At 43.2% G+C, this 22,496-nt stretch overlaps 3 protein-coding genes across 5 annotated transcripts in view; 1 reads left to right on the top strand and 2 right to left on the bottom strand.

Annotated features, from left to right (window-relative positions):
- Positions 1–323: 323 nt before the first annotated feature.
- On the bottom strand, positions 324–6,417 carry zar1l (zygote arrest 1-like). 3 transcript variants are annotated; one of them, XM_080866397.1, is made up of 5 exons: positions 5,540–6,417; positions 4,769–4,822; positions 1,026–1,118; positions 884–958; positions 324–665 (listed from the first exon to the last, which is right to left on the bottom strand). In XM_080866397.1, the coding sequence occupies exons 1-5, from the start codon at positions 6,119–6,121 to the stop codon at positions 522–524; spliced, it is 948 nt and encodes a 315-aa protein (XP_080722523.1). In that variant the 5' UTR covers positions 6,122–6,417; the 3' UTR covers positions 324–521. The 3 variants fall into 3 exon arrangements, with proteins under 3 accessions (XP_080722523.1, XP_080722525.1, XP_080722524.1); XM_080866399.1 differs by having other exon boundaries at positions 1,105–1,118; XM_080866398.1 differs by lacking the exon at positions 4,769–4,822.
- Positions 6,418–7,424: 1,007 nt separating this feature from the next.
- Positions 7,425–22,496, top strand: part of pds5b (PDS5 cohesin associated factor B) — a 41,389-nt gene continuing 26,317 nt past the window's right edge. Inside the window, exon 1 of the mRNA XM_080866712.1 lies at positions 7,425–7,577. The gene's annotated coding sequence lies outside the window, so the exon portion shown is untranslated. The remainder of the gene's footprint in view (positions 7,578–22,496) is intronic.
- On the bottom strand, positions 20,007–22,228 carry LOC308387012 (uncharacterized protein; the record flags this gene model as incomplete). Its single annotated transcript, XM_080866884.1, has 3 exons — positions 21,019–22,228; positions 20,176–20,988; positions 20,007–20,123 (listed from the first exon to the last, which is right to left on the bottom strand). The coding sequence occupies exons 1-3, from the start codon at positions 21,487–21,489 to the stop codon at positions 20,007–20,009; spliced, it is 1,401 nt and encodes a 466-aa protein (XP_080723010.1). The 5' UTR covers positions 21,490–22,228.

The following is a 22,496-nucleotide window of genomic DNA, read 5'->3' as shown; positions in this document are numbered from 1 at the left end:
ACCCTCTCAGCTTTGCTTCACTGTGTCTCCAAAATGCTCAACCTGAATGGTCCTTCAGGTATATTCATTTCTAATCCTCTTTCTCCTGATCTTAACAGCTTGAAATCTGAACATTTTTAGCTAGACACGCTAGTATTGTTAAAAAAAGAAGCTTGGAGTAATTTAGAAATTGTGCCATCAGTTTGTATGGGAGAACATTGTATCATTGCAGTAGAGTAACATAGTCTACTGTGTATAATAGGCAAGCACCCCATCATTTCCATTTTGACTTCATAGTGTATGTATACATTCAGGAATCTCAACTTTTAAGGTGCAGTGTTTATTTCTTCATACAAAAATAGTTTTCATGTTAGGTACCAGGATCAGTGAGGGGGAATGAATTTTTAAAGTTGGCTCAAACCAGGGCAGCGATTGGAGTGACTCTTCAAGTTTGCTACTGGGGGCGGTGGCAGCTTCTCTTTGTGGCATGACTTTACACATCAGCCTTATTGGTGTAACCTCAGGCTTTCACGGCGGGCAACTTAGACGATGTATTTGAAGCTGTAGGTGGCGTCACAGGACAGCTTCATTCCCTTGCAGCGACAGCACAGGTCCTGACGGTGAGGCTTCTTCATGTTAATGTGCCTCTGCTTCTTCTCACAGATGCAGCAAGTCTGAGAGCAACCCTGACAGGGGGTGTAAAAGAACATCACCAGCATAAGAAACAGCACAGGCTTTTCTCATCCCTACAGAAGGAATGCCTTACTGAGACTGATAGTGCCTTAGAAATGTGATCCAGTTTATTTAAATGCCCCACACAGAATCTGACTGACCCTGCGACTCCACTTTAAGTCCAAGTGAACAAATCATCTTGCGAAAGTTCCTCAAAAACAAGTTCACGTACCTTGCACAGGATAGATTCCACTCTGTAGGGGTTAAACCCCACTTGGCACTTCCGGCAGAGCTGCTTGTAGTACACCTGCCAAAGCAGTCGCTCTATTTTAGCTCAGCAGGCATTTGTTTGTGCAATGCTCGTTACCACTAACCTTACTCGTTCCAGAGATGCACCATACATAAGCACTCTCCCACCGGATGTTGCACTTTTTGCAGTGGAAAAACCCATACCTCTGCTCCAGGAACTGGAAAAAACAAAGATAAATAAAATTTGTACAAAATCTTTTTTTACCACAGCTGGGTTTTTCCCTGTGGGCTGCACTGACTGTAAACATTCTGATGATACTTTTATGGAGAATGTGAGTGAGTGCATAGATTTTGAACTTAACTATCGTGATATGTTTTGAGTTTCCCATTAATAATGGCTCTACCCCGTTACCATTCATACTACAAAGTAGTTAATAAACAAGATAGTTTTTCAATTTAAAAACATTTTTTTATCTTTTCTAAATACAGAACAGTCTGGGCAATTAGTATCTTATACTGCCCTTTATTTCTTTGTATTTTTGAACACGTTATGATCTTTTACACTTCTTAAATCTTAAATAAATCGAGTTTCGTTAGATGTTTTTTAGTGTAAAAAAAGTACCGAGTTAAAATCAGAACAAATTTAAATGAGCCTACGATGACATTTGCCAATTAACTAAAAGAATCTATATTTTCGGATGGATAATAGGTTTTAAATGACAGTCATACTAATTAGGCTATAGTTTGAGGGCTTGAACCATAGATGACTGAGGGACTTTTCTGAGTTACATCGTGGATTGGAAAGCTAAAGACAGTGCTCATTGCCATTTCCCCACACCAGGGGTGTCACTAGGTTTTAAGGACAGGGGGGGCTTAGCCCCCAAGAGATGCACACGACATGAACGAACGTAGTGAATGAGCACAAAATTTCACAAACAGAAAACAAAGACTGAGAAATTGTTTTCCTACTTTTTTGGACAGATTAAACATCCTAGGCCACCAATAGATCTATTGTTTTATTTCAGTCTGCTTTATAATACAGTACAACAAAAAAACAGAGGAAATGTGTTTGCTGCATCAATAACAAGAAAAAAACTGAAAATAAAAAAGTACATTTTTCTGGCTGCAATCACCAGTTACTTGGTGGGTGGAAGCATCAAAGAATGACGTCTGTTTTTAAGAGTGGCAAATCGGTCAATCACTCTGTTGTGACTCAGATGCTGAAGCGTGTCTTTTTCAATAGACATGACTGCAAGACTGTGAAGTCTTTTCTGACCCATTGTTTGACGCAGCCAGGAGTGCAGCCGACGCAGTGCACTAAAGGACCGTTCGCACGAGCAGCTGCTGACAGGCACTGTTAGGGCAACTTGGATGGTTGCCTTCAGAGAGGGAAACATGTCTGAATCAAGGAGGTTGTACACAGACAACATATTTTTGGGTGGACATCCAGCCTCTGTTTTCCGGGTAAGAAAGTTTCTGGCCACCAGAACCTCCTCTTTTTTCAGGTCAAGTCTGTAGTGCTTTGCAAGTTCATTCAAGTGTGGTTCACTCAAGAAGTTCTCAGATTTAGGACTGCATGCCTGGACGCCTTTTAGCAGCCCTGCATCTACACTGCAAAATCTTTGATCAAGCTCGCCAACCATCCGATCCACACAAGGGAAAAGTAACTCTCTTTTCAATGTGTCTGAGTTGTTCAATTCAGTGCGTGAACCCACAGTTGCCTCCAGGACAAAATCCTCCATTTTCCTCTGTTTGTGCCTTGTCTTGGCACCTGGTTCAGGGATACTGTGGGTGTTACACAGGGCCTTGGTTTTCTCATACAGCTCTGTAGCAAATGCATCTGAGTGTTTGCCCTTAAGTGTGTCACACACAGCTTGTTTGCAGATAAAAGCTTCTGCCAGGTCTAAAGTCTCTTTCTGCAGGAATTTGTGGAGTCCTTCGGTTACAGACAGAATCGACTGAAACATCAGTAGTGCATAGACTGCTGAGAACTTGTAGAGCTTTGCTCTGAGACCAACAGCTATGGGGGATCCAATTGCAGATAGGCACTCCAAAATGGCAGGCAATGTCTCAAGAACTGCACTGATTGATCGCAACTGACATGCCCAGCGAGTGTTTGAAAGTTGCACAAGCTCAGTTTTTGTCAATCCAAGCTTTGCCTGAGTCTCCATGAACTTATGATGATTGACTAGGGAGGTGCTGAAGAAAGAATACACACACTCCAACAAGCTGAAAAGCTCCACAGCCTCTGGGACAGCCTTGCAAGTATTGCACAAAACCAGGTTGAGTTGATGAGCATAACAATGCACATAGATAGCCTCAGGATGGAGCCTTCTAAAATGTGCTTGTACACCTCCAGTGGAGCCACTCATAACGGCTGCACCATCATATGTTTGTGCTACACACTTAAGCTCTGCAAGACCATAGTTTTGGATCTGCTGCTGAATCTCATTTGCAATGGACTGGGCATCAAATGATTTTATCTCTGCAAGTGCAAGGAAACGCTCCTTCACTGCCCCCTCTGACACGTACCTGACACAAACAGCTAACTGCTCTGCCTTTTTATCCCTTGCCTCATCCACCATGATGGAATAGACTTTAGACTTTGTCATTTCAGATACAATGACACTAGTAACTTCCTGGGCACAACAGTCAATCATGTCATTCTGGGATGTTGGTGAGATATACTGTGCATTTGATGGGGGATTATGTTTTTGAAGAAAAGCATCAAACTCCTTCAAAAGCTCCATGCACGCAAGAAAATTCCCTCTGTTTGGGCTGTCTTCACCTTCATCATGACCACGAAAAGGGAGTCCCTGTCTCCCTAACATAGAGGTGACTGCAACAATTCGTCTGAGATACTCTCTTCTTTCGACTATCTCCCTCACATTTGCAGTTGCTATCATCTGTGCAACGTTTCCCTGTTTGCTAGTTCCCTGGTAGCTTTTCCATGTAACAACACTGTCCTTATGTGTTTGTGCCATCTCATGCTTGCCAAAGATGACTAAAGCTTTCTTCCAGTTCTTGCAACAGTTACTGACCAAACTATCATGTTTGATGTTTTTGCCAAACACTCTACATGGGAAGCAGAAAGCTGCATTCTGGTTGACTGAATATTCTAACCAGTTGTGCTTTTCAAACCAGCTGTGGTTAAATGCTCGCTTCTGTGTACCAAAAGTATCATGTGGATAGCTCTTCAGCTTCACCTGTCTGGGCCCTGTGTCTTTGTCACCTAAATCAAACCCTGTAGTAGAATGAGTTGCTGCAGCTGCTTCATCATTTTCCCTCTCTTGGCCTGTTTGCTCTCCTCTCTCTGTAATAACTTGATCTTCCTCTGCCTCTCGATCTATTTGCTGCAGCTCCTCTGTCTCTCCTTGCTCTCTCTGACTTGAACTTGCCTGTTGACCTTTTTCTCCCTCAGCCACTCCTTCTGCCTCACCCTTCAAGATACATTAAAACATACTGAATTGTAATGTAAATTGCTAATATCATGACTTCTGCTCCCGCTCCACAGTAATTTGTTGCTCCCAAATATTTTGAAGTTACAAACATTATATTTTGAGCACGCATGTGACTAAAATGGTTGCAATTTAAAGCCCTGAAAAATATTACTAAATTACTTGAATTGAAGTAATATTAAAATAGAACCCTCAAAAATATGTGAGTCAGGCTAATTTGACTTATATACATATCTCTCTCTTTGCTCTCTCCACTTTTTAACCTTGACTCTCCTAAATAAAAGCTCAAGTTAAACAGGTCTTATATGTTGTACCGTGACTGAAATGTTTCATATTTCATATCCATATTGAGTCCCATAAAATTCTAATCAGACTGTCTCCATCACAAATGACTCCATCCTTTGACTCACCTCTCCAGCAGACGTCTCTCCCCTCTGCCTCTCTGTGCTCCTCTGCCCTGACTCCTACAGGTTAATGGGGATGGAGTGATTATTATTATTTCCACTGATGATAACCATACCTGAATGAGCTCAGCTGGATTTTTCAGAGCTAAAACGAGTGACAGAAATTAACATTATGCTAACAATTTAACTTAGTGCGCTAGCCAGGTTTTTATTTACAAAATGGGGAGCACCTGGTTCATTATTTACATGGGACTCTCTGCTGTTAGCTGGAGCTAACTAATTGTTACTACCAGCCAGTGATGAAAACTTACTTTCTTGAAAAACTTGCGTATATCCATGATTTCTTGCCGTTTGCCACATGCACGCTAGTGTTTCTGCAGGTGTATACGAGCGGAGTGTAAAGTAGCAGTGAAAACGAGGACTGGATTTTCAGTCATGTGGATGTCCCCTGTGAACAACTGGAAGGGATTGGATAACGAAGCACTGACGCTACCTTAACAATGTAAAGCGAAAGGGACCAACCGAGTTATGATCATATTTGTGTGAATAGCGACAGGTTTATATTATTATTTCTTTAAACTCATATTCCTGCATCTTTATATTGAATTTGTCTGCAAGTTCTGTAAAAAAAAAAATCGAATAAGTTAAAAAACAAAACAAAAACAAAAACAAAAAAAAAACCCCACCAAATTATTTAGGGGGGCTTAAGAATATTTTAGGGAGGCTTCAGCACCCCTAAAATAGGCCTAACGACGCCACTGCCCCACACGCATCCACCTGAAAGTTGGATCCCTTTGGAGACCGGTGGAAAGCTGTCTTGGAGTCTTCTGGGGCTTCCTCGCCACTTTGATCCCCATCGGCCTCGGACGTGGCCTGCTCGGCGGCGGCTTCACCTTCTCCTTCACCAGCGCAGTCTTCGAGTTTCTTTAGGAAGAGCCTGCGGTCAAACACCGGCGAATAGATGGACACGGGCCTCAGGAAGCGCAGGTTGCTCATTGGCGGCGTGTGGCACTGCGCCTTCTCCTCCGGTGTGGACGCATCGGGGCTCATGGGGAGCTTGCAGGGAGTGGGAAATTCATCGAAAAACAGCGTTTTGGGGCCCAGAGAGCACTGGACAATTTTATCCACCCTGGCGTTCACTTGCACGCCGCACTCTTTGGTGTTCGCCTTCTTGAGCTGAGGGGGTAAACTGGGGTTGACCTGGGACAGGAGGGTCTTGTAGAGCTCCAGGTAGTTGAGGCTCTGGGGGTTCATGAAGCGACCATCTCTCTTGCCCCAGTTGCCGACCTGAGCCGGGGAAGCGCAGACAGGGTTACCATATACATTGTATGGTGGAAACGTGGACAGGAACCCCTCCATCCTGGAGCCATGAAACCAGTCCAACTTCGTGCTCGTGAGATTTATAGCCTACGCGTACCTTCTCTAGGCACTGATTGGTTAATTGAGAACAGCGGCGTGCAGGCTCGAATATAGGTAGAGATACGGTGCCCTCTATTATTTATTAATAATAAGGCTCTGTTGACTACAGCAAGAATGGCTGGCTATGCATTTGAAAGTGTAGTGGTACATTTTTGGGGCCATCTTTAAAATTTAAGTTAAATTAAAATTGTTTTTATCAAAAAACTACAGAAAATCTCTGCTGAAACAAGACTCTGTGCCCAATCCACTTCTGCAGCAAGCGCGATGCTTTATTTGAACGATCCAAATCCGAAATGTTATATTGGAGCTCCCTCTATGGGCTGGCTCATGTTGGCCAGAGACCCATCGGAGAAAGACAAAGCAAGCAGGAGATTAATGAGGCATGCAGTTACATCTTTATTTATTTATTTATTTTTAGTTGGACGTTATGTGAACTAGCTTGGCAAGAAGGTTGTATAACTTCAGTAATATTGCTTTTTTAGTAAAGCCACTGAAGTCAGAAAATCTATCATTTGAAAGCCAAAAATGTGTTAGACGTATTAAAAATGTGAATGAGTAGGTTAGCAAACAAAGGAAATTGAGAAATAAATACCCATGGGCATTGTCCCATAAATGCGATTTTTATTTTTAAAATGTCTGTGTGAATAAATGACTTTATATGGTATATATTCTAACAGTAGGGGTGCACTTAAAACGCCAGAAGGGCCATTCAGCAGCAACTATTTATATTTGTAATTCCAGTTTACACAGGATTAACGTAAATGCACCATTACTGTCATATTCATGCGATCATTTTCACGCACAAACCCCTTTAGTTGAATCATGGGTTGGTGGTGAGTTCAGGCTCTGTCGGAATCCTGGGTTTTCCGTTTGATATGCAAAACAGACAACAATGCCTTAAAGAATAGTGTCAAAACATTATCGTTTGGATGTTTAAAACTCTATTTTTAAAACTGTGGGATTAAATGTAATCTCTGTTTAAGAAGACTAATGTTTTATTTGGCAGGGTTCGTGTATTTTATAGGCCTGTGCTAAATAAAATCCACTCTAAATTAATTTAGTGTGGGTTTTTTTTTATTGCAAATTACCTGCTTTTATCTTTAAAGTGCGCTTCACGAGGACTGTTAGATATATTACAGGAACTTTATTTTATATGTGTTTGAATACTCGAAATCTTTTTGGAAATTTTTACGAACAAAAACTGAAAAAGACGCTCTGCGCGTCACGTGAAGGGCTCAGCAGAAGTACCCGAACTCGCCCTATAGGTGGCGCTACCCACCCATCGATGGTTTTTACCCACGGGCACTGAATCTATACATATTGGCGCCATTTTGGAGCTAGGAGGGGGAAGAGAGCTGCAGAGGAGGACACGATTTATCACAATTCACCGTAACAGGTAAGAAAATGCACAACGAAGCGAATCGTTTTGATTGAAAAGCAGCGATATTTTCGGACGTCGTTGCCACAGAGTCGATGTGATCCAGGATGTATCCGCGGAGCTCCCGGGTTTCCAGCGCTAAAAAAGGCGGAGCAGAGCCCGCCTCGCTTGCCTGTGTTCTCGGCAGCCTTGTCCGATTCACAGCGCTGGTTGACCTGGTCCTGCGGCGGAACAAAAAAATGGTTAGCTAGTAAAATAGTAGTCTGCTGACTGGGCTCCCCGCAGCACGAACAGACAGTGGGGGTCGGGTTGGTTGTGTGAGCGGGCTCGGGATATTGATATGGATATAACGGTAGTTAGCCGGTGTGTTTTGTTCGGTGCAGCGTTACTCTCAGTCCGCCCTCTGTCACTGAGATTGCTCTGCTGCTAACGCTAGCTCGGCACGCTAGTTTTTAGCGTGGATACTAGCGAGCTAACAGCAGCTAGATGGATTAGCCACAGTCAACATAACAGCAATAAGGCAGCCTGGCCTGAACACGCTGCTGTACCAATAACAATACCCTCTATTCACGAACAGCTTCCCGACTGTGTAATAAACTCACCCACGTGAAATCGGCCTTGAGAATAAATTATTAGCCTAACTCTGGTAGTGATCTCGTAGTATTTTCGTTGTGACGCTCATTATTGCGGGCTTTTAGTGAAAGGCGCATTACTTTTTTTTGTTTCTTTAAATTGCAGAGACCTGATCCTCTAGCGGTAATTGTGTATTTAAGGCTTCTCGAGATTTTAAAGACTTTTACTTAACGAGTTTGCGCAACAATGAAAATATGAACACAAATAGAAGCTTTGGGGGTGAAAAAGTAGCGTGTGATCAAATAGGACATATTTATTTTTGCAGCTAAGTCGCTTCCAGAGAGCTGTAGGGCATCTGATGTGACCGCTATCAGTCTATATATGTATATGAAAAATATAATCTCTGTATATGTTTTTAATTTTATTATTGCTATTGTTTTTAAATCGCTTCATCATCAGCATTGCGTTTTGATGAGCGGATTAAAGATTGTAAGCAGTCTAAAATATCTGATTACATGGCCATGAAACGCTGGGTTAGATATTTGTTTCATATGGATTTCTCTACACACACACACAAACACAAACAAAATTAATAAATTAAAAAAAAATCCTCTTAAAAATAACACAATTTAAAATCCCAAATAGGATTTTAATGTATTCATTCTTTGTGCGAATTGCAAATAAAATAATGCTACAGGCAGAACTCATTTATCAGGAGCTGCTTTGCACTTCTTCAAGAGATAATTTGGCCCTATTTAAAAAATCAAATGCAGGCTGTGCTCCTTTAAGCATTAACTGAATTGTAAACTGAGCTCAATTATGTTTAGTCAAGCTCTTCCTCTTCAAAACCAAGATTTTCAGTTTGTTTCTCTTTGATGGTTGCCTTGTGGTGAATGGATACAGAGGAGTAATGATGTGTGTGCTGCCTAATACCCGTAGAGATGTGATTCAGCCTTCACTTGTCCATTTCATTTAATCTGAGGAAAAGCTCAACTCTTTGAAAGCGTTTCCCTTCTTCAGCCAGTTTCCATCGCTTTGTTTTTGTGAGAGTGCCCGTGCGGAGGTTGACGAGTTCGCCCTTAAAGCTGGCCGGTGTCCGGTTCCCTCTCTGTTTGCTGACATTCACCCTCATCCCTGTGATCACCCAAATGGGAGGGGGGTTAAAATCAAGGATGTCTCTGTCAGAGTTCGAATTAGGTTCGAAGAATGGAAAGTTCTCACATTTCTGCTGGCAGCTGCCTTTAAAAGACAAAAGTGGGAAGAGCATAAGCAACTAATGGGGGGCAGGAAAGGCTTTCGGTGGGGGGGATAAATGTGTTTTTACTGTGATAAACCAGTAATAAGCTGAAAGTAGCTCATGTTCAGGAGGTTGTGTATGGGACAGCTTGCTCCTTTGTGATTATTTAGTGCTGGTTCCCTGGTGGATGGTACCCACGCAGCCTCCCTAGGTTGAGAAATAATCTGCTGTGATTGGCTGCCAGAGCTCAACTGTGTATCAGTGTGGCAGAATGAGAGAGGGATGGACTCAAATTTGGCAGCAGCTGTGGGTGGAAAAGAAGGTCAGAATCAAGCAATCTGGCAGCTTGCCAATGTCCTGTGTGTGTGTCTGTGTGTTTTTGTAAAAGCTCAACTACAGCTACAGAAAACTGTTTGGTTGTGATTCATAACTAGGTTTTGGAGTCTGGTCTCTAAATCAAGCGCTTTTGTCAGACGGCAGACCCACTGACCGAGGCCGCTTCATAAATCAGTTTTTCTTTCGGGGTTAAAAGTAGCTGAAATTGAAGGAACAAACAGTTCAGTTGTGAGAGAAGAAAATAATCTGTTCATTTTTCAGGGCTTCTAATAGCTGCATATGTGCAGTGTTTTGTTTTTTTAATTGTATTTTGTTATGTAGTTGTATTGAATAAAACAACTACATTTTTTTTCTTAAGGAGCAGAAGGAGATAATATTAGAGCCAAGTAAAACAAAAAACATTTGGCTAAATTTCATGCTGCCTGGTCTGAACTGTGGATCGGGCAGCCTAACAAATGCCTGTCAGGGAAGCTGAAGTGAGCAGTTGGATGAGGAGGATCTCGGTTTGGCATTTTGTGCACTTTCCAAAGGAATCGTACAGATTTCCCCACTAAAAGGTACTTATCTGTTATGGTAAATGGACTGGTTCTTCTATGGTGCTTTTCTTTTCTACTTGAGCACTCAAAGTACTTTGTACAACTTTCCTCATTCACCCATTCACACTCATTTATATGAGCGTTTTTTTGTTGTTGTTGTTGTTGTTGTTGTTGTTTTTTACTAAGCTTAAATGCTTTCTGTCTAACACTTTGACACATTCACACTCCAATGAACGCATGAGAGAGCAACTTGTGGTTCAGTAGCTTGCTCAAGGATACTTTGGCATGCAGGCTGGAGCAGCCAGGGATCGAATCACCAACCTTCGAATTATATTGAAAGGTTATATTTTGAAAGCTCCAAGTAGGATACTGGGGTTTGTGAAATAAGTTTTTACTTTTGAGCAGACGTGATGCCTTTTTACAGAGAGATATTGCAGAGGTATTAATAGATATTATTGTAGGATCTTTACTTTACAATATAAAGTACCTGTTGTTGTAATTTGTTGCTATATAAATAACATTGAATTGAATAGAGATCTATATGCACGCATAACCACAGGATTGCAGAAACTAAGATTGGGATATGATCCCTTTTTTCAGAATACCCAACCGTAGTCTGGGTTTCTGCAGTCATATAGCAGTTTGTAACACCATGTCATGCACATTGCTTGACAGCTGTCTGTCATATTGGTGCTTGGTGAGTAATTCCTGGATGTTGCTGGTGGTTATTGGGTGAAATTGGTTACAAAGAAGAGATTTTTGCTGCACCAAAAATCTCTGCAAACGTGCTAGCCGAGCAGTAGTAAACTTGGAAAAAGTGTGAAGAAAACTGCATTTGCCTTCAGAGTAAAACTTGTTTCAGCACGACAGTCAGCAAGTTTTGCAAAGGCCTGGTTTGTACTTTGAAGGCAAACTGTCTCAGTTTTGGCAGTTTTCACATTATCACTGCTACTGGAGGAGTAGCTGGCGAGTGTTTGCAGACAAGCTGGCGTGTTCTGTGCATACTACGAGTGACAGCAGAATCAGCTAGGAACCAAAGCAGCATGGTGGTTTTCACCAGTTGTGGATACTAGAGCAGGGCGATATGGCCAAAAATATTTATCACGATATATATTTGAAAATTTGCGATAACGATATAACCGACGATATAATTGATGCGAGACAAAATACAACTCCACAACATTACTAGCGCAAAAAGACAACCTTCCATTTATTTTCACTTAAACAAGAAGCTGGTTTTTATGTACATTAAAGCTTTATAAAAATGTAACAGTGCAAATGCAAATTCCTTGCTGAAAGTTTAACCAAAAGGCATTTCCAGTAGAAATGGGCTGACATATCCTGAGCATAACCATGTATAATATCCACTGAAGTTAAAAAGAGGTGCTTTGCAACATTAAACTGCAGTGTGCAGTATGTATTTTTCGGACCATAAGGTGCACGGGATTATAAGGCACATTAAGCGAAACAAAGCAGTCAGATAAATCAAACTTTATTAAACTCATTCTTCTTGCTTCCTCCACTTCTGTACCATTGATTCATTAATGTTGAATTCTCTGGCAGCTGCTCTATTCCCATGTTGTTGCAATATATTAATGACTAACCTCATATTGTGGACGGATTATCTCAGTTGTTCTCCTGACTGAAGTTTGGTCCGTTTACAACATCCTGCCATGCGATTGCATTTGTCTCTAACCATGAAGAACCTTCACGTTAACTTTTATAAGTGGAAAAGTGTTAGTGTTCGTCCTCCAGCTTCACTGTTTATGTTATGCTAACATAGCTGTGTCGCTAGCGATCACGTAGCACATCATTATATACCAGCTAGCCCAACTTCAGTAACCCTACAAACGTCACTGCTGTTTAGTTTCCTGTCTTCATTTATGTTGGAAGTGATAGCAGAACTGTACGTTTGATTTTTTTCAGAAATCTCTCAGTCAGAACATGCTATATCATGCTTAGGTAACTAGCGAAACTAGCGAGCTAACTTCCGCTAGCTTCCTGCTAACGTCTAACTCCGTTAAATGTAATAACTTTAGTTTTCATGGATGCCTGGAAGTTAAACTTCATAGTTACACCTGGTAAAGCAGCAATGCTGATCGTTTTATTAAAGATGAAAGAATTTAGACAGTTTTTAACTCTAAGTGATGCTGCAGTGTTGTTTGACCTGAAGCATACGGAGTTTAGGACCCAGATTACTCCCAGATTTAAGAGCATCTTAGTCCGACAAATATGACAATAACAACGGCCGCTTGCATGTTCTGCAAAAAAATGTGCTTTGTCATGTATCTGACGGACAAACACCAAACCAGTTCCACATCACGGAAGTTGCACCATTTTTACAAACCAATTCTGGTTCATCTGTTTCACTCAACAATCGGCCATGTGCGTATGAAAACAAAGGCACTGCGCATGCGCGTTTTACTCCCATTCTATCGCGATATTTCATTTTCCTATCGTTGCCTAACATTATACCGGTATTACCGTGAACGGTATAATATGGCCCAGCCCTAGTGGATACTCCATTTTTCTTTCCTTCATGACCAGTGGTTGCCAGGTGATTGCAGACTGGTCTCTAGGCTTGTGTGACCTGACATTACACGTCCAAATTTCCAGTCAAGTTATCAGCATGTGCCTGCATATCCTGAATTGAAAGCACAGTAATTTGCTGCCCTAAGGTGAACTCACAATGGGTTTGAAGTGTGCCTCATGTGCCTTTAGCTGGTGTCCATATCTCTCTTTATGGACAGATTTTGTCAATAGGATAGCATCATAGTGTGGATGTGACAGTGAGCAAAATGAAGGCCAAGATCATTGGTGTGTCATTAAATCAGGTAACATTTTCACGACTACTAAGTGCACATGGGTTTTTTGCTATGTTAACATATCCTGAATACACCAGAGGCCTTTGCTATGAAGAAAGATTTGGATTGATCCAAGCACCGTCAAGCTTTTACCCAGTTTTCAGTGTGATCAGGTGATTAAGAGTCTAATTCTTAGTGGGGTGCATTGCAATGGTAAGTTATTCTGGAGATCTAACATGCTTACCTGACTTATTGAGATAATGGCCACCTTTGTATGACCGCTTAAGGGCTCATTATGGTTGCTGCAGTGGTCATTGTGCACACAAGTAGTGACGTCATCATTTATATCACCAGTGAGGGCGCACTGGGCTGGCTCCAGTATTCTCCTAAGCGGCAGAGGTGTCACCACTCATACAAAACCTCCACATCAGTGTTATTACTGGAGTACAAAAGTCTTTTGGGATTTTTTTTGTCTTTCCAACGTCTCCCTTGGTATAATCTGGAAATCTTTTGCTCTGATGAATCATTAGATCATTATCATACACTCATTCCTTCAGTGTGTGGTGATGCCACAGATGCAAGGTTGCAAAAACTGAAAGCCCCATGATATGCATGAGGGCTGCTTGCTCCATGGCATGTGATGTTTCGGTGATGCTCTGTTTTTTGTTTTTTTTTTTCTGGGGGGGGGGGGCTGCTTAAAGAGGTTGTACATCGGCATAGTAGTGCGGTGTGATGCCCTAACTGCTCTAAAGTATGGAACTCTAAAGCTTCCTCAGGGACAGCTACCTTGCCATGTTGACAAATCTATAAGCCACGTGATTGGACGGTCTGTCATCACATTCAAAAGGGCCCCATTAAACCTGAAAATGCAGAGAATCACGAATGTCACTGTCTAGGACTGAAAGCGACAGTGACTTTGTGTGAGGAGTTTAGGTGCGAGACAAACTGAAGCATACCCAGATCATTAAGCACAGTGTGAGTGCATGCCAGCGGGCGAGTCGGAAAGGGGCGGATACTTGGGCACGACACAAAGTAATCACATCCCCAAGTAGGGAGCTAAATTTCATTATGAGATGTGGGAGAGTCTGAGAAAATTAACAAACAAACTCCTCCACAGCGACGCACAACAGCGAGCAGCTAACACCTCTGCTGATTATCATAGCCGCCACTAAAGTTGCAGAGAAATATCAAGCTAGAACATCTAACCTGTGTGTGTTAACACTGACGCTTTTGCGGTGTGGTTTTTGTATATGACTCACAAAGGTAATCATTATCACTCGCTCTGAAACTTGATTGCATTATTTAAACCGCCATCTGATCTGATTTCATTACTGATGTATGACTGACTATGTGCAAGTTTGATTTTGATTCATTTTTATTTTAAATAACTAAAATTATAAGGAAATAATGAGATGTATGTAAATTATAATTGTATATAAAAGATGGCCCACCCGAGTTACATAGAGTCAAAGGAAGCGTCTTCAGATTGCTTGGTTTGTTGTTGAGAAACCCATTATATGACTCTTTGAATACTGGCTCCTTTAGTCAATGTTTCTTTGGACAGCATAGCAAATTATAAATTGCTTCCTATTACATGTGATGCAACAATTTACCATCTTGCTATCCTGAGGGGACTTTATGTTCTGATGGTTCTCTGGAAATTGAATTGAATTGAAATGGGAAAAGTAAACGACTGCAAAATGAGTCTGTGCACTCACGATCTTCGGCTAAGTACCTACATTCACATTAATCTGCTTCATCTATTAAATATTTTTACATGTCTGCGTTGTTAGCTGTTTTTGTGAGTTTATGTTAACGGCTAGAAAACTGACATGAAAATAGACCAAGACGTGAGTCTGGAGAAAATTACTGTTTTGGTTAATAGCAGCATTTCTGAGCTGTAACCGAGGAAAGCTGCCATGTCTTGGATTCTAGTTTCTAATATCAGGGTTTTGATATATTTAAACCAAGCAGCTCACTGGGCCTAAACATTGTGCAAAAGCTACAAGAGCTGCAGACATTTTGTTAGTTAATGTCAGCCTGCTGTTCTCTTTAAGCCACAACATGTTTTTAAAAAACAGCCTGCAAAGATTATAAAGAACAAGACAGATGTTATGACTTAGTACCCTTATTACCACTAATTAGGGTTGGCTAAATCATGCCAATGTACTCTCACATGTACACTTTTTTCTCTATAGCTATTAGTGTTGTCGTGGAGGGTAGAACAACAAGAACTGAGTGTCATGAAGTGCCCACAGGGGAGCACTGCAAAGCTAAATTAATGAGTCAGCGAGGTATGTCGAGCTTAAAGTTTGCGTTCTCAACATTACAGATGACTGGCTTTTTGCCTAGCTAGAAAAACCTGGCCCAAAGCAGGTTACATTAAGAGTTGAAATAGTCTGGAGTACCATTTTTAAGTAATTGTGTCACAGGCTTCTGACTTTATTAGATAGGGGGCAGAAAAGGGGCAGCGAGGGCCATCAGCATTTTATATATGCAAACTGTTGGGTCATGTCGTACTAATGCTGCAGAGGTTAAGTCACAAGTGATCAAAATGCAGCTCTTATTCACAGCGGTGCCCATGCATTCAGTTGGTTGCTCGTAGAGCTGGGCGATAGAACGATAACGATATGTATCGCGATAGAACTTTTTCTCGATAGAAAAATTAAAAAAAAAAAAGAACAGCCAATCCAAATTACGTAGCGCAGAGCCGAACCAATCACAGCCGCAGCGTCACGTCACATGACTTGTTACGTACAGCACAAGTGCCAAGCCGCACATGTGTATTTGTTTGGGAAGCAGCCAGCCACCGTACCGCCGTGAAGGTATTTCGGCTATTTCAAGTCTGACAAAAAACAGAGTAGCGTGCACTGTAAATTGTGCCGAAAGCAAGTCTGGAAATACAATAAACTTTTCTCTAGATTTTTCTATGCGTTTGCACCTTTCGTCCACACGTAAACAGCGTTTTTGGTCACTGAAAACAAAGATTTTTAAAAACTCCATTTTTGCATTTACTGTGGACTAGAAAAACGGAGAAAACGCAGCGTCAAAGGTGTTACGTTCTGGTCCCGGCAAGTAAATAAACGTAACAAATAGTTTGCCCCACTCACTTCCCACCCACGCAAAAACCCCAACAACGACACCGTTTTTAAGTATTTAAGCAGCCATTTATTTTCCTCAGCAGTGAGCAATGCCAAAACAATAAACAAAACTCCCTATAAAACAATCCCTAATCTTCCCTACACCAAAATAAAAAGAAGCCAAACAAAAGACAAGTCACTTACCTATCTATCTAACGAAAAACAGGAGAAAACTTGTTCAACAAAAGAAAACGGCTTCTCACGCCTACTAGGCTGCGACAGTGAAAGTTATACAACAAAGGAACAAAAAAGTGACCGCCACTGGTTAACTTATTTACAATTATTTACATGGCAAGGCTAGAGGTACACGTGAATACTCCAGCCTGCACTACAATAATCACACACACAACTCCGTGATCGAGTCAACGGGGTTCCCCAAAAACCCTGCCAGGTGTCTGTCATCCGGACGTTAAGTACTGGAGGTGGTCCATCAATTATCCAATCCGAGGATAGGTAAAGACTCCACCCGGATACTTAGCAGCCACGCCTAGGTGTCCACCTTCTAGGAGAGGGAAAAAGAAAGAAAAGGGAAAATACCACCAAACAAATCACTGGGTCATAACAGTTTTCCCCCACCCAAAAAAAAATCAAACATCCAACCCCACACAAAGATGTTTGATTTAAGCCCTAGAGAGGGCATCAGCCATAACGTTCTCTAAGCCCTTTTTATATCGGATCTCAATGTTGAAGTCCTGAAGGAGTAGGGACCAACGCATAAGGCGCTGGTTACTGTTTTGCATCCGAGATAGAAACTGGAGAGGGTTATGGTCAGAGAACACAATGGTTGGGACAGGACTAGATCCCAGGTACACTTCAAAGTGCTGCAAGGCCAATAGCAAGGCTAAGGCTTCCTTTTCAATCGTGCTGTAATGCAGTTGGTGTTTTAGAAATTTTCTAGAAAAGAAGCAGACTGGGTGGTCAATGCCATTGTCATCCTCCTGCACGAGCACTGCACCTGCCCCCAGAACACTGGCGTCCACCTCAAGCTTGAACGGATGTGTAAAATCAGGGGCGGCCAACACCGGAGCACTACAAAGGAGAGCTTTAGCAGCTTCGAAAGCGAACTGACATTTTTCTGTCCACACAAATGGCGATTTTGGACTGGCAAGACTGGTTAACGGGGCTACTACCTCAGAGAAGTTTTTGCAGAACCCACGGTAATAACCTACCATGCCCAAAAAACGCCGCAGCTCCCGGCGAGTCTGTGGAACTGGAAAGTCTACTATTGCCTGCACTTTCACAGCAACAGGGAGGACTCTACCTTGTCCTACTTGTTTCCCTAGATAAGTTACAACCGCCTTTCCAAATTCACACTTAGCCAGATTCAGTGTCAGAGAGGCATCATGCAACCGGTCAAATATTTCCCTGAGAATCTTGAGGTGTTCAGTCCAGGTGGAGGAATAGGCCACTATATCATCCAGATACACTTCGCAATTTACGACTCCCTGTAACACAGTGTTCATCAGTCGTTGAAATGTGGCGGGGGCATTTCTCAACCCGAACGGCATGACGGTATATTGCAAAAAATGATCGGGTGTAACAAAGGCACTGATTTCTGATGCGCGTTGAGTTAAGGGGACCTGCCAGTACCCTTTTAAGAGGTCAAGTTTGGTTACAAAGTTTGCCGAACCCACACGATCGACCAGATCATCCATACGTGGGAGAGGAAACGAATCGGGTTTCGTAACAGCATTTACTTTTCGGAAATCATTACAGAAACGGGGAGTTTGATCGGATTTTGGAACGAGAAGTGATGGTGAGCTCCAAGAGCTATTACTGGGGAAAGCAAAACCGTGGTCAAGAAGATACTGGACTTCTTGCTGCATAATGGCCCGCTTAGTGGGATTTACCCGGTATGCATGCTGCTTTATGGGCTTATGGTCACCCACATCAATATCATGACTTAATACATGCGTTTGAGTGGGGATGTCACCGAAAAGAGCAGAGTAGTTTGTAATGAGCTCACGGACATCAGACTTAGCGGGATCAGACAGGGGCGCCAAATAGGCATCCAAGTCAGCCAAGATTTCAGAGTTCCCAAGACGCGCACCCGAAACAGAGGTGTGCCTGTCATCCAACCCGTCATCGCCGGGACTATACAAGGGTGGAGAAACGGATACCGACACAATAGGTGACACAACAGGTGCCAAACTAGAGCGGTCACGATCAATGTATTCCTTTAGCATGTTGATGTGACAGACGCGACTTTTCCTCTTACGATCAGGGGTTAACACCACATAGTCCGTCTCACTTAGTTTGCACTCAATGACATACGGACCGGAAAACTTTGCTTGCAGGGAAAAACAACAACCGGCAAGAAAGCCAACACACGGTCACCTGACTGGAACATCCGTACTACAGACTTCTTATCAAAATGTGTTTTCATTCTAACCTGAGCCTTTGCCAGCATGTCACGAGCCAAAGCACAGGCATTATGTAGCCTCTCCTTAAACAAACTAACATAGTCCAAAATATTTTCTTTCGGCCGATGACTATCTGAGAGAAATTTCTCTTTCAGGAGACGTAACGGACCGCGCACCGTGTGGCCAAAAACCAAATCAGCTGGACTGAACCCCAAAGACTCCTGACATGTCTCCCTGACGGCAAACAACAGTAGTGGCACCCCCTCATCCCACTCACGGCCAGACTCCGTGCAAAATTTGCGAAGCATGTTTTTTAGGGTTTGATGGAACCTTTCTAATGCACCCTGACTCTCCGGGTGGTATGCGCTTGAAGTGTGATGAGTGACTCCGAGCTCTGTCATGACCTGGGCAAAGATTTTAGACATAAAGTTTGTGCCCTGATCAGTTTGGATGCGTTTAGGCAACCCGAAAGTGGAAAAAAACTTAACTAATGCTTTCACAATCCCACGGGTTTTTAATGAGCGTAGTGGAATGGCCTCCGGATAACGAGTGGTAATACACATCATGGTAAGTAGGTATTGATTTCCGGACTGTGTTTTAGGAAGAGGACCCACACAGTCAACAATGACATGTTCAAAAGGTTCCCCAACGACCGGGATGGGTTGTAGCGGAGCAGCGGGAATCGCCTGATTTGGTTTACCGGCAAGCTGACACGTGTGACACGAGCGGCAGAATCTTACCACATCAGATTTGAGACCAGGCCAAAAGAAATAACGGAGGACACGGTTATATGTTTTTGTGATTCCCAAATGACCGGACATAATGTGGTCATGTGCCAAGCTTAGGACCTGGGGACGAAGCGACTGCGGAACAACAATCTGCTGCACTCCCTCATGGGTGCAGCCAGAACTGGGAGTCCAGTAGCGCATCAGCACCCCATCCTCAATAAGGTAGGACGCAGATCTCCCACTCTTAGGCTCGGTCACATACGCCCAACAAGATGACAAGCTCTCATCATTTTTTGAATTTCTATAAGCTTGTCTTTATCTACTGACAGAGTCATAGTCTCCTCATCCGGCTGAAGTGATACAGAGACAGGGGTACCTTCACAGGCGGGTTGCAAGCTCAGTGTGTCTGAAGCGCTTAAGAAAAAGTCGCTAAGACCCACCACGTCACCCTGTTTGCGTGCCTGCGCACGTGTCACAGCACACACGGGAAACAAAGGAACAGCATTTGATGTAGCACAAGCGAAACCACTATTATCTGTAAGTGGTATATCAACTACTTCTGGCGACGGAAAAACTGTGCAGCCAGCTAGATCGTTTCCCAAAATGATGTCAATACCTGCCACCGGTAACTGGGGTCGCACCCCAAGCTTAACCTCACCAGACAAAAACTGAGACGAAAGCTGCACCAAATGTAAAGGAACCCGTATTACACACATCCTAACTCCCCAGGCTAACACATCAGCCCCACAATAGGATTGAGCTGAAAACGGTAAAACCCCCTCACGAATGAGCGACTGTTTCGCACCAGTGTCTCGCAAAATACTGACAGGAGCCCGCCGATCTTCCCCTATCAAGGAAACAAAACCGTGTGACACAAATGGCTTAAACTCCTCATCTACCTTATCATTTTCGGGTACCATCACCTCCCCCAAAGGAGGAGGGTTTATCTGTAGAAGGTTTATTGGGGAAGGAGATGCACCCTTCCTGGTCATTTCTTTTCTTTTCAGAGCAGGGCAAACCGCTATAAGGTGTCCCTGCTCATGGCAAAAAAAACACACGCGGTTCTCAACGGATGAGGGGATGGCACGGCGGGTGCCCCTTGGAGACCATCGGGGCGGGCCACCGGAAGACGAAAAACTGTGAGCAGGAGCCGAAAACATCACTTTATGTGTCAACACAAACTCATCAGCCCGTATAGCAGCAGCGGCGAGAGTCGTAACCTTCTGTTCGTTTAAGTAGGTTACCACAGTGTCTGGTAGTTGATTTTTAAACTCTTCTAACGTCACCAACTCACGCAGGTCTTCCAAGGTTTTTACTTCTGTAGCATGACACCACTTATCAAACAGAGTTTTCTTTTCTCTGGCAAACTCCACATAGGTCTGGTTGGCGGATTTTTTCCCATCCCTAAATCTCTGCCTGTAAGCCTCTGGCACAAGCTCGTAAGCGCGTAGGACAGCAGCCTTCACCATATCATAGTCAAAACTGTCCTCCAGAGAAAGAGCGGTGCATACCTCTTGAGCTTTCCCCACCAATCTACATTGGAGTAAAAGAGACCACACATCCTTTGGCCAGTGCAGCGCACCTGCGATACGTTCAAACACTGTGAAATACGAATCCACCTCAGTTTCCCGAAACGCCGGCACCATTTTGATGTGTTTACTCACATCAAAGCCACCACCTGGCATCGGGGCCGGTGGCTGCGGAGATGGCGACTGCGGGGATGATGACCCCGGGGAGGGTACCTGCGGGGATGATGACTCCGGGGAGGGTACCTGCGGGGATGGTGACTGCGGGGCTAACCGAGGTACAGGAGGGCTGGCAGACACAGAGGCTCCCCTCTCTACCTCCAGAGCCCTGATCCTCAAGTGCATAGCGTCCACCTCCAACTGCTGTTTCTTTAGCTCCACCTCCTTAATGCGCAGCGTTAACTGCAGCTCCTCCACAGAAGGGCTAGGCGGAACAGGGAGATTTTTCAGTGGGGCAGAAACACCAGCAACAGCCCCCAGCTCAACCCCCCCTGCAGGACCCGGCTCACCAAACAACCCCCTGTCCGTCAACTGGACACACAGGAGCTCCCTAAGCTCTTTCTTCTTCGCAGTCAACGGCACAGTCACATCAAAGAATTCAGCAACAAGCAAGAGGTCAGCCTTTTTACACCTGTCCAACTTCTCCGCAGACGGGCTCAGAGTGAAGTCCTCCAACTTAAACTCCATCCTAACACACACACCCCCCCACACAAGAAAAAAACCGCCAACCAAGAAAACAAGCCAAAAAAAGAACACAAAAGAGACGAGCCCCCAATATGTTACGTTCTGGTCCCGGCAAGTAAATAAACGTAACAAATAGTTTGCCCCACTCACTTCCCACCCACGCAAAAACCCCAACAACGACACCGTTTTTAAGTATTTAAGCAGCCATTTATTTTCCTCAGCAGTGAGCAATGCCAAAACAATAAACAAAACTCCCTATAAAACAATCCCTAATCTTCCCTACACCAAAATAAAAAGAAGCCAAACAAAAGACAAGTCACTTACCTATCTATCTAACGAAAAACAGGAGAAAACTTGTTCAACAAAAGAAAACGGCTTCTCACGCCTACTAGGCTGCGACAGTGAAAGTTATACAACAAAGGAACAAAAAAGTGACCGCCACTGGTTAACTTATTTACAATTATTTACATGGCAAGGCTAGAGGTACACGTGAATACTCCAGCCTGCACTACAATAATCACACACACAACTCCGTGATCGAGTCAACGGGGTTCCCCAAAAACCCTGCCAGGTGTCTGTCATCCGGACGTTAAGTACTGGAGGTGGTCCATCAATTATCCAATCCGAGGATAGGTAAAGACTCCACCCGGATACTTAGCAGCCACGCCTAGGTGTCCACCTTCTAGGAGAGGGAAAAAGAAAGAAAAGGGAAAATACCACCAAACAAATCACTGGGTCATAACAAAGGTGTGCGCATTTTTTGACGTCACACTGCGCCACGTTATTGTTTCGGTGAAATGAATTTCTACAATACTGTTAATTCTACTCTCTGCAGTGTTTAAATGCTTACATATACACACAGTTACTGTCCGTCCACACATACGACTCGGTTCTGCTTCTATGCCCCAGCTTTGTTTACTTTTTCCCACCGTGGCTTCTAGACTTCTGATTGGCCAACATTTCTGCACGGTTAGGAATCTAGCTCCACCTGCTGCTTTGGCATGTTCATA

This window comes from Rhamphochromis sp. 'chilingali' (genome assembly GCF_963969265.1).
Source record: "Rhamphochromis sp. 'chilingali' genome assembly, chromosome: 19".
NCBI classification, from domain to species: Eukaryota; Metazoa; Chordata; class Actinopteri; order Cichliformes; family Cichlidae; genus Rhamphochromis; species Rhamphochromis sp. 'chilingali'.
Note: the sequence above shows the minus strand (reverse complement) of the source record. Positions and strands in the feature narration are given on the sequence as shown.